General features: G+C 43.2%; 1 protein-coding gene across 3 annotated transcripts; it reads left to right on the top strand.

Annotated features, from left to right (window-relative positions):
- The first annotated feature begins 329 nt into the window (after window positions 1-329).
- Window positions 330-12,394, top strand: dkk2 (dickkopf WNT signaling pathway inhibitor 2). 3 transcript variants are annotated; one of them, XM_084006236.1, is made up of 4 exons: window positions 330-863; window positions 8,359-8,509; window positions 8,961-9,092; window positions 10,311-12,394. In XM_084006236.1, the coding sequence occupies exons 1-4, from the start codon at window positions 660-662 to the stop codon at window positions 10,559-10,561; spliced, it is 738 nt and encodes a 245-aa protein (XP_083862362.1). In that variant the 5' UTR covers window positions 330-659; the 3' UTR covers window positions 10,562-12,394. The 3 variants fall into 3 exon arrangements, with proteins under 3 accessions (XP_083862362.1, XP_083862360.1, XP_083862361.1); XM_084006234.1 differs by having other exon boundaries at window positions 8,356-8,509; XM_084006235.1 differs by having other exon boundaries at window positions 331-863; window positions 8,356-8,509; window positions 8,961-9,097; window positions 10,319-12,394.
- The last annotated feature ends 1,716 nt before the right edge of the window (window positions 12,395-14,110 follow it).

Here is a 14,110-nt window from a genome sequence, read left to right as displayed (position 1 = left end):
CAATCTTGTGATCACGGAAAATGTTCCACGTTACCTACAAACGCTCTTTATAGCAGCCTCCCCCCCACCCCCCGTTTCCTACGCGCCTCGCAGTAAAAAGGGTCAAGCGCCCAGTTAAAATACACAGTGTATAATTTTATAGCTCTTTTTTATTTCTCCCCCAACGAGGCTCCTGGTGCCGGTGTCGAGACGACAATGTGCGAGCAGCAGTGCCGCACACAGATCAGTTTCAGTCTTTGTCAGTAGTGAATAGGGGCGGAGGAAGCGCACTCATTAGAATCCTATAAAAAGAACGTATCCGAGATCATAAAACACCCGACAGGCACGACTGAGAGCTCACTCACCGCCAGACAGTCAACTTCTGAGGTTTCTCCCTGACCCTCAGAGAATCCGCATTTTAAACAGACCCACGTCTCCACTGTCTATTCTACACCGGGCTCTCTAGGGTTTCTTTCAGATAGTTGTGTTGATGGCAGTGAATCTTCTGAATATCTGATTTTCAGGACCAGAATCTTGGCTCCATCACTTCTCTCTGTTTGGGGGCGAGCGTGCCGCATGGACACTGACAGGGCGCGCACTTCTCAATGAGAAACGTCATTTTAAGGTTATTCAAGTGACTTTTTTTTTAAATTTCAGATTTTTTTTTTTAACCAAAAAGGATGCTCGTCTTAACTTGGAATAGATGCTGGGCTGCGATGTTTCTCCTCGCCACGCTGAAGACGGGGACATCCCAGGGATCAGAGACGCGCCCGAAGGCGAACTTAATCAAGCCAGCCATGCTGGAGGAGACACCTACACCCGCTACGAACCGCTCCACCACCGTCCTCCTCGCGATCACCAAGAAACACAACATCCTCGCGCAGGTAATTTGAATCATCCAATCACCTGAGGACTTATCAATGGATACGGCGACCTCGCTTTACGCAAAGTTTGGAATTGGGTAGGATTACAGCCAGTGGAATCATTTATTATCGGTATTAATAATAAATGAATAATTCCAAAAGTAGAGTCCAGTTTTGATTATAGGCATAAAAAGGAAAAAAAGAACAGTTTTTTGTGTGAAATATACATTAGAAGTTTGCCGTTGATACAGAATAGCGTGCGTAATTGTGAGTAGCGTCCCCAAAACGGTGCTGTCTTGAGGTGTGTGTGTGTGTGTGTGTGATAGAGAGAGAGAGAGTCTCTCTCGCTCTCTCTCTCACGTGGGAATCGTTATTGGAAATTGCAGGGATTGGACCCCTCATAAACCCTAATTGCCTTTCAGACCTGACGCCACAGTAGGGTGCAGCGCACTTCCACGGTAAATCATTAATGCTCGCCGAAATGTGAGAAAAAGTTAACACTTGATGGTAATTTTCTGTCTGGCTCTTAGTGTCATTAAAGCGGTCCAGACGCTCGCTGGGATTATGAGATTCTAACTGTGGGGCCTCCGAGGGATACTCTTACCGACCACTTAATACCCACTCAAAGAGTTATCAAGTCCTGCTGTTTCAACAAAGTGCCATATTACTGTAGTCTGACAGCGAGCAGTGGGCTCAAACAGGTTTCAGATTTGGCAGCTTTCATTCAGGCAAACGTTAAAAAAAAAAAAAAGCCGTGAACATTATGAGTGTTATCAAGTGAGGGATTAGAGCTACAGGTGTGTATTGCTTGGGAAAGCTGGAATTAACTTGATTTGCTCATGAATTAATATTTTCATTGATTTTTGAAAACAAGAGGAGAACAGATACAGATGTGGAACAGAAACATGACTGACCTGTCAAACAACTGACACAAGCCACTTCCCATGACTGACTCTTAAATTTGAATTCTACCGACTACCAGCTCAGAGGAGCTTTTTGAGCAGCAGATGGCACTGCCACATCCTCTGCTCACTGAAACAGCTGATCACTCCTGCCCTCACTTTTGGCCTCACCCTCTAGGTTTTCAAACCCGTGCTTACATTTGGCTCCGCTCAACTCTCTGTAATATCGCTTGCTGCAGCGATAGTGTCGGATGACGGTGAAATGCGTAGCAGCGCTCTTGACATCCAGCTCAGGCAGCAGAAATGATGGAAAAAAAACACTTTCTCCAACCTCAAGCGACCACGCCAGACCTCAATTTGAACGCCTGCTTACAACTTTGCCATTGCAATGATCTCGCAGCAGTTTGGAAGAGTGAGGGGAAGCAATATAGACCACCAAAAGTAAAATGTCATGGTGCAGTGTGTCCAAATGATGATGGCCAATGGCATTTGTGGCCAGAGGGAGTACATATATGTATTTGTATGTGTGTATATATGCATATGTGTGTGTGTGTTCTGGCTGCAAGGTTTTCCAGAGTTGTAAAGTGTCCAGATATGCGGCTTGCAAACTGCACTGACCTTCTGCGTCTCATCATACAGTGGGAACTGATGAGATGAATAAATCAAAGATAACAAGGCTGCTCTCTTCATGAGGCTGTAATGGCAAAGTGCGGCGTATATTTAGTCTAGGATCACAGGGAGCATAAAACTGCAATTACTCCACCGTTTTTAGATGTTTCTTCTTAAAGGATGATGAATACCTTGGAGCAGGTTGCACGGCACAAAACATTACCGAGTCCTTTTCTTTCTGAAGTGGTTCACAGCAGGCACCCCCAAAATATTTTCATCTTTGTCTGCAGTCGTGAAGTGAATTACTGCTGATTAAGGCTTGGCTGTGAGTGTTTTTTTTTTTTTTAATGGGCACACATCAACGCCAATCTCTCCTCTGGCATCCGCGTTATAGGAAACCTCAGAGCCGATCCACGAGTAGATTTATGGGGAAGTCGTCAAGCTGTTGAGTTTGTAACAATTGGTGAGGAATAGTTGGCAGATTATCACACGCCTGGAGAATTTGCACTGGTTTCAGGGTGTGAGTGATTGTGTGCTTGCCAGTTATGTGAGTGATTATCTCAATAACTCACCACATTGGACGTTTAAAGAAAAGGAATCGTAGTCCATCGTGCAAGGCAGCTCTTTCTCACAGTAAAAGCTTCGAATTACAAGAAATCTCGCCAAAAGTCGCCCTCAGTGGTTAACTTTCGATGGTAGCAAATTATTGGGGGGGGGAAGTTTAGCCGTGGAGACGAGCAGCTGCAGCGGGGAAACGCTGCTCAAAAGCCTTTCGGTTATTTGACAGTTTAATGTGCTTTTATTTCCTGAAGCTGCTGACAACGTTTGGCGATAAGGATTACATGAATCACACACAAACCAGGGTCAGGTTTTGGCTTTCCCCTCGGCGTTCCAGCGCGGGGCAAAAACTGCTGAGTGTTTTCTCGTTGTCTGACCCTTTTAACATCAGAGAAAAAAAACAAAAAACGAGTAAAACCAAAATGTAAGCCTCTTAGACCTTGACAGCCAGGCGCTCGTGGGTGGCACTGTTGGCTCCTTGGAAGGCGACCAACAGAAATGGATAGCGCTCACCACTGTAACCTCTGAACCCACAAGGGAACCGACAGCGTGGCGGCATTCATGCGCTACGTGTCTGTAAAACATCAGCAGCCGGTCACTCAGCCTTAACTAGTTGCTTTATTTAATTCAACACAGAGATTACTTTAACGAGCGACCTCTGAGGGCTCTGCCCATAAAAGTGGAGCCACGTCCTTTCCCTTTCTAACCCCCTCCCCGGACTAAAATGAAAGTGTAGTGATCCTAATGAGCTGAGAAAAGAGGGTGAGTGCTTGTTAGCGCTTGGCTCAGTTTGTGCTTCAGTCTCGTCCCGTGGCCTTTTTTCCAGTCTGTGGGTCCCTTGGGCGCCGTGAGGGCCCTGCGCCGGAGCCATTAGGGGTCTCCTGTGGAAACCTCCTGAACTGAAATTGGACCTGTTAATGAGAGAGGAGACCTGTGCACCTCTCATTCCACGGGATTACACCTTTTAGAGCAGCACACCTCCTAGATTACCATCAAGAGCTTTTCCCCCGCTTCCCTTTGATAGTCTTTGAAGAGAGCAATCACGTACGCTGACTCTCTTCGCGTCCCATGAATAAGATCAACCCAGAATGTATACTTAACTTAAGGAAGGTCTAGTTTTTTTTTTTTGGGGGAGACTTTGGATTCCAGCACTCAAAGGGACATGCCCATAAACACATGTGTTTTGAGTGATGAAAGACGCCAAGCTGTGTTTGAAGACATGGTTTGTACGAGTGACTTGTGTGCAGCCATCCCTATGTTATCTGATACCGGCTGTCTGCGCTTTCAGGGGCATATGAAGTTTGTTTATTCAGTGACATCGTTTATTTGGCTCTGTAAGGCCCCTGCCACTCATTAACACCATTCACAGTTTTGGGTTACGAGCGTGATTTCGGAAGGTCAAGTGCAATCACGACACGGCGCTCAGAAAGGGTGGATGTGTGCTCAGCGTGTGAAGAAGTCCTTTACTGTCGTTTTGTCGTTTTTATGTGTTTGACTGAGAAACAATAGAAGTACAATATGAATTTTATTATAGTCGGGCAGTGTCCCTCCTTTGTACAAACATTGTTATAATAATACTTTTTTCCCTTTTAACTGTATGCACACTTTCCAGGAGCCTTTGTATTTTCAACCTTCTAGTGAAATTTCGTTAAAATTGACATAAAAAGAAGGCTTCACAAAGGTGCACTTTGCCATAATGCAAAACGCTTTGTTGAAAGTAATCCTGTTTTTTGGCATAAAACCTCTATAGCTTAAATTTTGTTAGGTTCAGACACAAAAACCTGATCAGGCTTAGGGAAAATTGATATTTGGGATAAAATGACCACTTTGGTAAGTCTAGGGGACCTTCATTCATCATGGCTTCACAAGGTACATTGTTAAACGTTTTTTTAATTATTTTTTATTTTTTATAATTTTTTACTTGTGTTGCAGTTTTTCTCTAAGTCAACAGGAGAATTCTGAGTAAATAACGCTGGGAAACAGCCTTGAAGTAAGAACGTTTGACCCCCCTCCTCCCACCACCCCATTACTTTTCAAACGTCCCTCAATTTTAAACCCTCACACTCAAACAATGAAGTAGAGACAATGCTTTATTGCATTTTTTATGCGTTACAGTGCACTTCCACTGAATTATATCAGCACTTTGGAATGACTCTGAGGTAAATAAGGGACCCAAAGCCCGGGGGGATGATTCAAAGCCCTGTATATCCGGCAGTAAATCCCTTATAGATTGTTGCTCCTGCACATTTAAAGTTCCTCTTCAAAGCCGCGGCGCTTCACCAGCACGAGAGCAGCACGAGACAGGGCCGGGGGCTTCCCTTATGCTTCTCTGTCTGTCTCTTCCTTTATCATCTCACCAGCATACCAAGAGCGGCTGCAGAGTACACCGTTTTCAACCCACTTCCTGCGCAGGATACGAGGCTGCGCTTTTATGTGCAAAGGCTGTCGAGGGAAAAATAAGGGAGCGTCGGGAAAAAAAGATGTGAGATAAACGAGATGCATCCAAATAAAGCCACATCCCTCAGAAGTTGCGAATGAGGCGTTCTAAAACATGACAAGATAAGTTGAGATTATCGGCCGTGATTTTGGGGGTCGGCCTTGTATCATTGGGTTTCAAAGGGCTGTCTTGCGGTTTTGAGCCGTGATGGAAGAGGTGAGGATCTTCTTCTTCTTCTCCGTCCCCTTCTTCTACGCCGCTCTCCCCTCCAGATGCACAACGCGCTATAATCGATCCAAGCCTCTGGCCAGAAAAGGGCAGATAGGCATCAGAGCAGGTAGTATGAAGTACTGCTGCACGTGGCCGGGCCCATTTGTCCTCATATTTAGATAACAGCACATTTTTCATGTCAGGGGAGGAAAGAAAAAACTCCCCCCTGCACTTTCTTGAACCTCAGACCATATTTCCAGCATATTTCTCTCCTCAGCTGTGATTGCACTAATAGACCATGGCAATGTACGTGTTTCTCTGAATGAACAGTTCTATCCCCCCCCCCCCCCCCCCGGTGAGGTTGAAAGTTCATTCTTGACTTTGGAAAGAGGAGTTTGCCAAACAAATCTTAATGTTCTCTCTAAGTGAGCAAATCATCTGAGGAATGCTGTGAGTTAGAGAACCATGAAATGTTAAAATGGAGAGCGCTTCAAAAAAGGGAAGCTCAAAATGCTGGATCGTATTCTTCCCACAATGCAACTCAATTGCATTTAAATTTTAGACTTTACCTGCCTGCAAATCTTTTTCATTTTGTTTGAATTCTTTTGGGAATTTGGGGAATTATTTTCTTAGATTTTAAGACAAAAGTTCCCTCCAGAACCACAGACAGTAGCGTATAACTGAATAGTCCTCCCCATGGCGAGGAAACTGGTCTTCATGTGTATCGGTGGCGTGTCCCTTTGATATTAAAGCCTTCGGATATTGAGAACAGCTCTGAACACAGTAGTAATTAAGAAATATTTAGAATCCATCAAACATCAGGGTTTTGTTACTTTCATCAACACATTAAGCATCTGCATCGCGGGACTCTGTCGTTATGATGGATGAGGATTCACTTTAATATTCCTGCTCATTTTTCTACGCCTGTTTCATTGCCTCCATGTGTTTCCGGCCTGAGAAAGTCGGCGTGGCATCCGGCCAACGAGTCCAATTCTATCCACTTTCTAAAGCGCAGGCACGTCATCAAGTCACAAGATCTAATGTGCTGAAATATTGATTGTTGAGTTCATTATACATGTGCTGTACATTTCATGTCTGCCTGTACGTTTGGGGGCATGGCGGCCCCTCCCCCGCCGGATGGAGTTAGCTTTTTATTGTGGCTGTAATGATTTTATAGCACTCTGATTTCCAACCTCTCCCTTGTTCATTCGCATGTTTATTGTTCAGTGTTTGTCAGTTGTAAGCCACACTAAATCAGATCTGTCAGTGCAATGCCAGCTCAATGTGGTTGTGGTGCCGGTGGTGGTGTGCCAGCCAAACATGTTGTTCTAATGTCGGTCTCCACTGCACATAATTCATACAGTCAGAATACATATCCTGCTAATTACTATAAATAACAAATGGATTGAAACAATATAAAGATGTGCAACAATTTGAGAGACACGGTGACCTGACCTTTTATCACATCTCACCCCGTCAGTGTATTGCTGGTTCCCTGCAGCCGTTTGGAAACGGAAATCGGTGCAAATGTGCAACATTATTTCATTCCACCGAGCAGTTAATTTAATTTGAGAGACCATTTACAACCAAACTCCTTTGCTCCTGCTCCAAGTGTGACGGGGACAGGACTCGCATGTGTAGGGAATTATATCGAGTTCCAGTAAATCTTCCCATTGGTGCCACACACTTGTTATGGAAAAAGTGAGCGTGGCTTTAATGTACTTCTCACTGTTGACAGTGGACGGTGTGTGTGTGTGTGTGTTGTTTAAAGTTGTTCATTTCGGTGGACTTGTAGGTTCCAAGAAAGCACAAACAATCACAAATTGACTGAGGGAGTCTGATTAGCTGCAGTGTCCCTCACTTATGTCTGTAGACTCATTAAGCCTTTGAACACTTTGAGGGAAACTGAGGCGGTTTCTCTTGGTTTGTGGATTTAAATCGTTCTATTGGGTCCTGAAACAAATGACCACGCCGGTGAGAGACATGTTAATCCCTACAACATGTTGTCCTCTCAAACTGGACCACAGCCTGAAGTCAAAGCAAACGTCCCATTTATAGCTGGCCATGCAATAAAGTGAAGGTGTATGGCATTTGGTTTTGATGTGCAAAACTGCATTTGCAAAACTTAACCGCATCGTCTCTTTTCCAGAACCAACGACATGTGTAGCTCTCCAACAAAGAGTAAACAGCCAGGAAGCCTTTTATTAAATACAAAATCACTTTGACTGGAAAAGTTCAACTTTCCATTACCTGCTTTCCTCCCACACCACGAGCAACTATGTGCCCCATTGAATTAAATTCATTAGAGGAGTTTGCCATCAACCCAAGATGATCCACTTCTGTGTCATGACATCAGATGTTGAACAGGATCGATGTGGCTGCGGGCCACGGCCATCAGGGCCGGACTGAATGATGCAGTTAAGGGAATTTGTTACACTTATGTCACTGCCACACACAAGGGTGTGTTTTATTGCCTGTCGTCAAATATCAAAGGCAAAACATTCTCTGTAATTCACGAACATCGCATTTGAACTTCTGAACAAGACTTGCTCATGCTTGGCACTGTATGCCACGAACATGAAACAACCATTGAGGTAATATTAGTACCATATTGGCACCAACATTGCACTCTTACCAGAAAACGTGCACCTACCACATCGTACATGCAGTCAAGTATCCAACCTGATTCAGTCTGATATCATTGAAATGATGCACTTCAACCACGGCCTTCGTTAAGATACGTGTGCTCGTACATTGATGCAAATTAATCGAGCAAACGCAACTTTTCCCCCCTCAGCAGGTGTATCCGTGCAGCAACGATAAGGAGTGCCCCGTGGGAAGCTACTGCCACAGCCCTCAGCAGACCCCCTCCCGCTGCCTCACGTGTCGCAGGAGGAAGAAGCGCTGCCATCGGGATGCCATGTGCTGCACTGGGAACCGCTGCACTAACTGTAGGTATCCCACGCAAACACGTGCTCAGTGCGTGACCAGCTTCACTTATGTTGTGACTGCAGGATACAGTTCAGAAATTAGATTTTTATTGCGTTATGCAGATATTCTGGAAAACATGACTTGTTAAATATGTAGCCCAGAGTCTTGGTGAAGGAGCCAGTACATTTAAATAATGTCCAACACATGCTTTCAGAATCCTGATCTATATCTGAAATGTGTTCAATAGATGCCCAGAGGTTTCCTCCATGAAAAGTGTGAACGGCACAAACATGTTTTTCTGCAGAGGCTGTGCAGAAATTGTTTGTTTTTAATTGGCGTACCTGACCAACACCAAAAACGCGATTTATCAATCAATAACCAGCTACTGCCATGTTGATCTGACCTCTTTATTTGTTGAACTTGTCTAGTTTATTTTGTGTCATGTTTAAACTCGTCTGTTTCTGTCTGCAGATATTTGCGTGCCCATTTCTGAGAGCGTGCTCTCGCCTCACATCTCGGCTTTAGAGGAGGACAACAAGCTCTCCACCAAGGACCACAGCTGGAGGAAGGGTGGGAAGGTGCAAGTTAAGCATTCTCTTAAAGGTGAGGTTATGTTTAAAACATGTCCTCCCCTGCTAGTGTGTGAATGCGTTGTTGTTCGGGGTCTAGAAGTGTCACTACCACATTCTTAAACAATTAAAATACGCATCTTTGATGATGCGTTATAAAATGCACTTAACAGTGAAAAGAAAAAGACATCCAGTGGAAACCGTGCTCCATCGTAACTCTGTCACTCTTGTTTTGTCTCATCTGATCTGCTGTTGACGGCTGAGTGTGTTGTTCGCCGTCTGCATGTCCCACGGGTTCATGGGCGATGCCAATCCACAAAGTATGTCGATAATTACACCTCTGCTGTGTCAGTGTCTGTGAGCCTAAAGCGCAGCACGGGGAGCCAAGAAGTGAAACCACAATGCCCCCGCTGTTTCTGCACCTCCATAAAGACATGCAAACACTTTCATTGACAGCACACACACTTGTGTGATACACAAGCGAAAACCACAGAATGCAGGTTTGGCGTGATTATAGCTAATGACTCTCCCGAACCCCCTGCTTCGTGTTCATGTCACCCGATTCAAGTTAATGTAAGGGCCCATCCATAAAGTAATACATTTAATGAGACACTTAAATTACTCCACTCTAAATACACCGTCGAGTACGATGTTAAAATCAATGTGAAAATAGCAGCACCACTCAGAGTCGCCGTATATAAGACACTTTACTTTTATTTGCTCACTCCCTCTCCTACATTTAGTACACTATATAACGGCCTCATGCAAGTCGCTGCTTGAGAAAAACCCACGGGAAGAATCTGTGAGTGTCAAAGCATTGAACAAGGAGTCTCGGCAATCTGATGCTTGGAACATCTTATTGAAATAAATCAGCAAAGTGGGGTTTTTTGTCAGCGATACGGGACGACTGGTTTGAAGGATGAAGCTTTTGGCAGGAGATATTTAGAAACTTCATGACTACATTACACTAATTATGCATTCGAAAGAGCAACGCTAACATCCTGCCAATAATATCCGACTCCAACCAGATGGGACGATATGGTTAATATACAGAATAAGCAAATTGTATTTCTTGATTTTATGTTGAAAGCTTCATGTTCCGACACATAATGCAAACTGAATTGAAATGGTTTGCATAAATGTATCCGTATGGGGAAACGCAACAGTTTAATGAACACTAATTGTTAACATTTACATTAAAAAAACGATGCCGGGTGATTGATCCACACTGTTTCTTGTCCTCCCCCGATAGGACACGAGGGCGACCCTTGCCTGCGTTCGTCCGACTGCTCCGAGGGCTACTGCTGCGCCCGCCACTTCTGGACCAAAATCTGCAAGCCGGTGCTGAGGCAGGGCGAGGTGTGCACCAAGCAGAGGAAGAAAGGCTCTCACGGCCTGGAGATCTTCCAGCGCTGTGACTGTGCCAAGGGCCTTTCCTGCAAGGTGTGGAAAGACGCCACCTCCTCGTCCAAGTCCAGGCTCCACATGTGCCAGAAGATCTGAAGCAGGGGGAGGGGGGAGCTGCTGTCGGCCGAGAAGCCTCTGTCTCCATCTGCCAGGGAAAGTTTTTTAAAAAGATGGTTTGTGGCTGTAATGAAAAGGAGTAAAAGACAGAGAACTAACAAGAGACAGAACAGACTGTGTGGGTTCAAGCTCGCTTTTCGGCAAGCAGAGTGAGATTGCTTTAATGTGTTTGCTGCGAGTGGTCCATCCCTGCACACACACACACACACACACACACACACACACACACACACACACACGCGCACACACACACACACACACACACACACACACACACCTCATGGGTATGTGAGATCAATGAGCTCGTGGTGCGCTTGCTCACCAATATTTTTTACACTTGTGACAATCAGGGAGCCACAAAATAGATGCTGTGATAGGTACGGACCTTTTTCTAGATGGAGGCAAAAGACGTAGCGTATAACGTATAATAATAATAAGACTATTTATAGACAAGCCATACTTTTCCTGCACATTAAGTTCCTCACAAAACTCCAAAGTCAAAGATCTGACATGTGATATGCTGTGTTTCATTACTGGTTTCCACCATGATTTGTTATCTGTTTTGTCAGCTTTCAATATCTAGCTCTTCTTGTTGTTTGTTTTTAAGCCTTGAGGAATTCCGCTATTGCTATGCAAGTGGTTTACAAACCAGTAACAATGTCCAGACCCACAAGTTACCAGTTTCATATGAGGAGCATGCACTCAATGTTCACTCCGGACTCATGTAACAGCATCCTGAGACTTCAATGCGACGTATAATACTCTTAAACCAAAGAATGAAAGAATATTTACATCAGAGTGATGAGTTTCATCTGGGACATTAGCTCCTCGCCCGATTTCTTTTTTTCTTTTCAGCCACAAGAAGAGAGATAAAGTATTGTGTCTGTCGTGGAAAACTCTCGTTTGATCCGGCAGATGCAGCTGCAATCTATTGTGATGCAACTGTGTGGGTTAAAGGCGTTTGCACCGAGGTAGTGCTCTGCTGCAGACTCAGTGGTTCCGATACCAGAGAATGGTTCTGCTTTTCCAATCACATGAACGAGATTCAAGGATACCATGGAAGTGCATTTTTCCATTTACAATGCCAGTAGGGATGGAGACGTGAAGATTGATTAGAGTTAAAAAACGCTCCATGACCTGATGTTTGTGAAGAGATTTGTAGCTTGTATCAATATTTTGTTGATGGCACACATCCCTGTTTATTTTTTTTCTCCAAATATGACTGCATATTTTTTTCTCAAGAAATACTTTGCAGTTTTGTTGTACTAGAGGTAAAGCAATGCCCCCCCCCCCCCCACATAATAACTATAATAATTTGCCTCTTTTTTTTTTTGCTTTAAGGTTTTAAAGGGCATCAACTACACATATTTCGTAACCATTTAAAACATCAATAAGCTCTTATATTGTAAATAGGTTGGAAACAATGAAAATGTATTTAAGAATCAATGTATATCGTGTACATATGATAAAAATATGAATCTTAAACATTACAGCTAAAAATGATCTAGGCGAGAAGAGTATTGCGGGATGAAATGGGACGAGCACAGTTGGCTAGATTCCAAACGGTGTGGTTGAAATGATCGCAGCTGTGCAGACGGCCGAAGGGAAAGACATAGATGGCTTTGACTGATATTACAGACGGGTTGCATTGAAAGGATATTTCCAAAAAAGAGAGAGAGACAACCACATGCATTTCCAAACGGTTTGTGAAAATGGTGTCAAGATTTATATCCCATTGTCTTTTGCATTGACTTGTTTTTGTGTATTTACAATGATGAATGAATAAAAGAATGTATTTTGTATCACTGGTTACACAGGACTGGTTATTGTGTCGATTTTTTTGTTTTGTTTGGAGTTTTTATAATTTATGTCAGGAGGCAAACTGGGGGAAAGTTCGACAAGCAAGTTTCAGACATAGAAAACATAATTTAAAAAGCGGATTCACCTGTTTCTTTGCATGACGTGAACATTAAAGCCCCTTTCAGACCTGGTTTCACATCTTAAAGGTTCCCTGGGAAGAGGTTCCCTCTTGTAAACAAACAATTTACATTCAGTGTTGCTCACCAAAATACTTTGTGTGTGGGGTTGAGTAAAAAAAAAAACAAACAAAAACATGCTGAATGTATTTCCATCTTCAGAAAACATTTGCAAAGCAGATTTTTAAGAATGAAATTCTCCTTTAAAACTCTGCCTGCTTCTTCAGGATTGTGTGAGGTTTGGTTTGATCATATTTGATTTGACAATGGCAACATCGTGTTTTCATTAAATAGCCAAATAAAAAAACAAACACAGAGAAATTTCTCATGAGAAATAACCAAAACTGTCGCAACTTTGTCTGAAAACTGTTGTTTCCATCTTGGACCCCTTTGGCCAGAGTAGTCTTTAATAAGCATCATGCATACAGCTGAATTCTATTAGAGTGACTACAGTAACTACACCTCCAGTGTAATGATAGTGAATTTATGCCCTCTATAGTACAAAATCATTATTTTTAAATTAAAACCACATCCATAAAGCGTCTGCTTAAACAAGATAATATGTAACAGAGCTCTAATATTAGTGGGTTTACTGGCCGCCAAATCAACTGACCATGTAATCCAAGCTGAAATAATCATAATTTTAAATGTATTTTGGATGTGCACTGATGCGGTAAATCCTGAAAGAGGTCAAAGTTCACTAAAACCTCCAACCAACCAACTGCGCTGCATTTGAGGGTTTTTTTTTTATGAGTACAAATAAGACTTCCTTAGACCCATTATAGGCTAATGCATTGCAGATGTGATCTATAGACAATACGCTTTGATATGCTCCTCTTACAGTACAGATGTGCAGGATACTTTTGGTTAGGTAGAGACTTAGTTTTTTTTTTTAAATGTGTGTTATACATATAATACGATTTAGAATAGAAACATCTTTATGGCATCTTTGAATGTGATCACCGTCCTCATCACTTCAGACGATGCAGCGACGTGCTGAAAGCTCTCCGAGAGGCCACTTTGTTGACAAAATTAGTAATTTTCAGAACATTGTTGTACAACTTTACTTGGTCCCGTTTCCAATGGTTCCCAAGAGTGGGACATATTTTTCCCATCATCTCTAACAGGAGACCTATAATTTGCAAAAACATCAAATGCAGCAGCATGGTGGTGGGGCTATTGTTCTCCACAGTATGCCTCATTATGCTCAAAATAACTTCTTATTTATTGGGGACATGTCAGCTTAACCTTTCACGACCCCTCGCTCAAGGTTACAGAAATATATTTTTATCTTAGTGGTGCGATGCTGCTATTTCCAGGCCTTTTTTTGGTTTGTTGTAAAGGCAGTTTAAACCAGATGTTATTACGTGGCCCGAGAAACTGTTACATTGCTGCAATATATCTTCGACAATATTGTTTGTGATTTACAAGCGTTGTGCAGTAAATTTCCCAGGACCTACTGTCAGTATAAATTTAAATAACAGTCAGTGCAGCCAGCATTCCAAGATAAGCTCCGCTCATTGTGATCAGCAAGTACAAATTCTTGAGCTTA

Source organism: Eutrigla gurnardus (assembly GCF_963514095.1).
Source record: "Eutrigla gurnardus genome assembly, chromosome: 3".
Taxonomy (NCBI): Eukaryota; Metazoa; Chordata; class Actinopteri; order Perciformes; family Triglidae; genus Eutrigla; species Eutrigla gurnardus.
The sequence above is the reverse complement of the archived record's forward strand: the minus strand, read 5'-3'. Positions and strand labels throughout refer to the sequence as shown.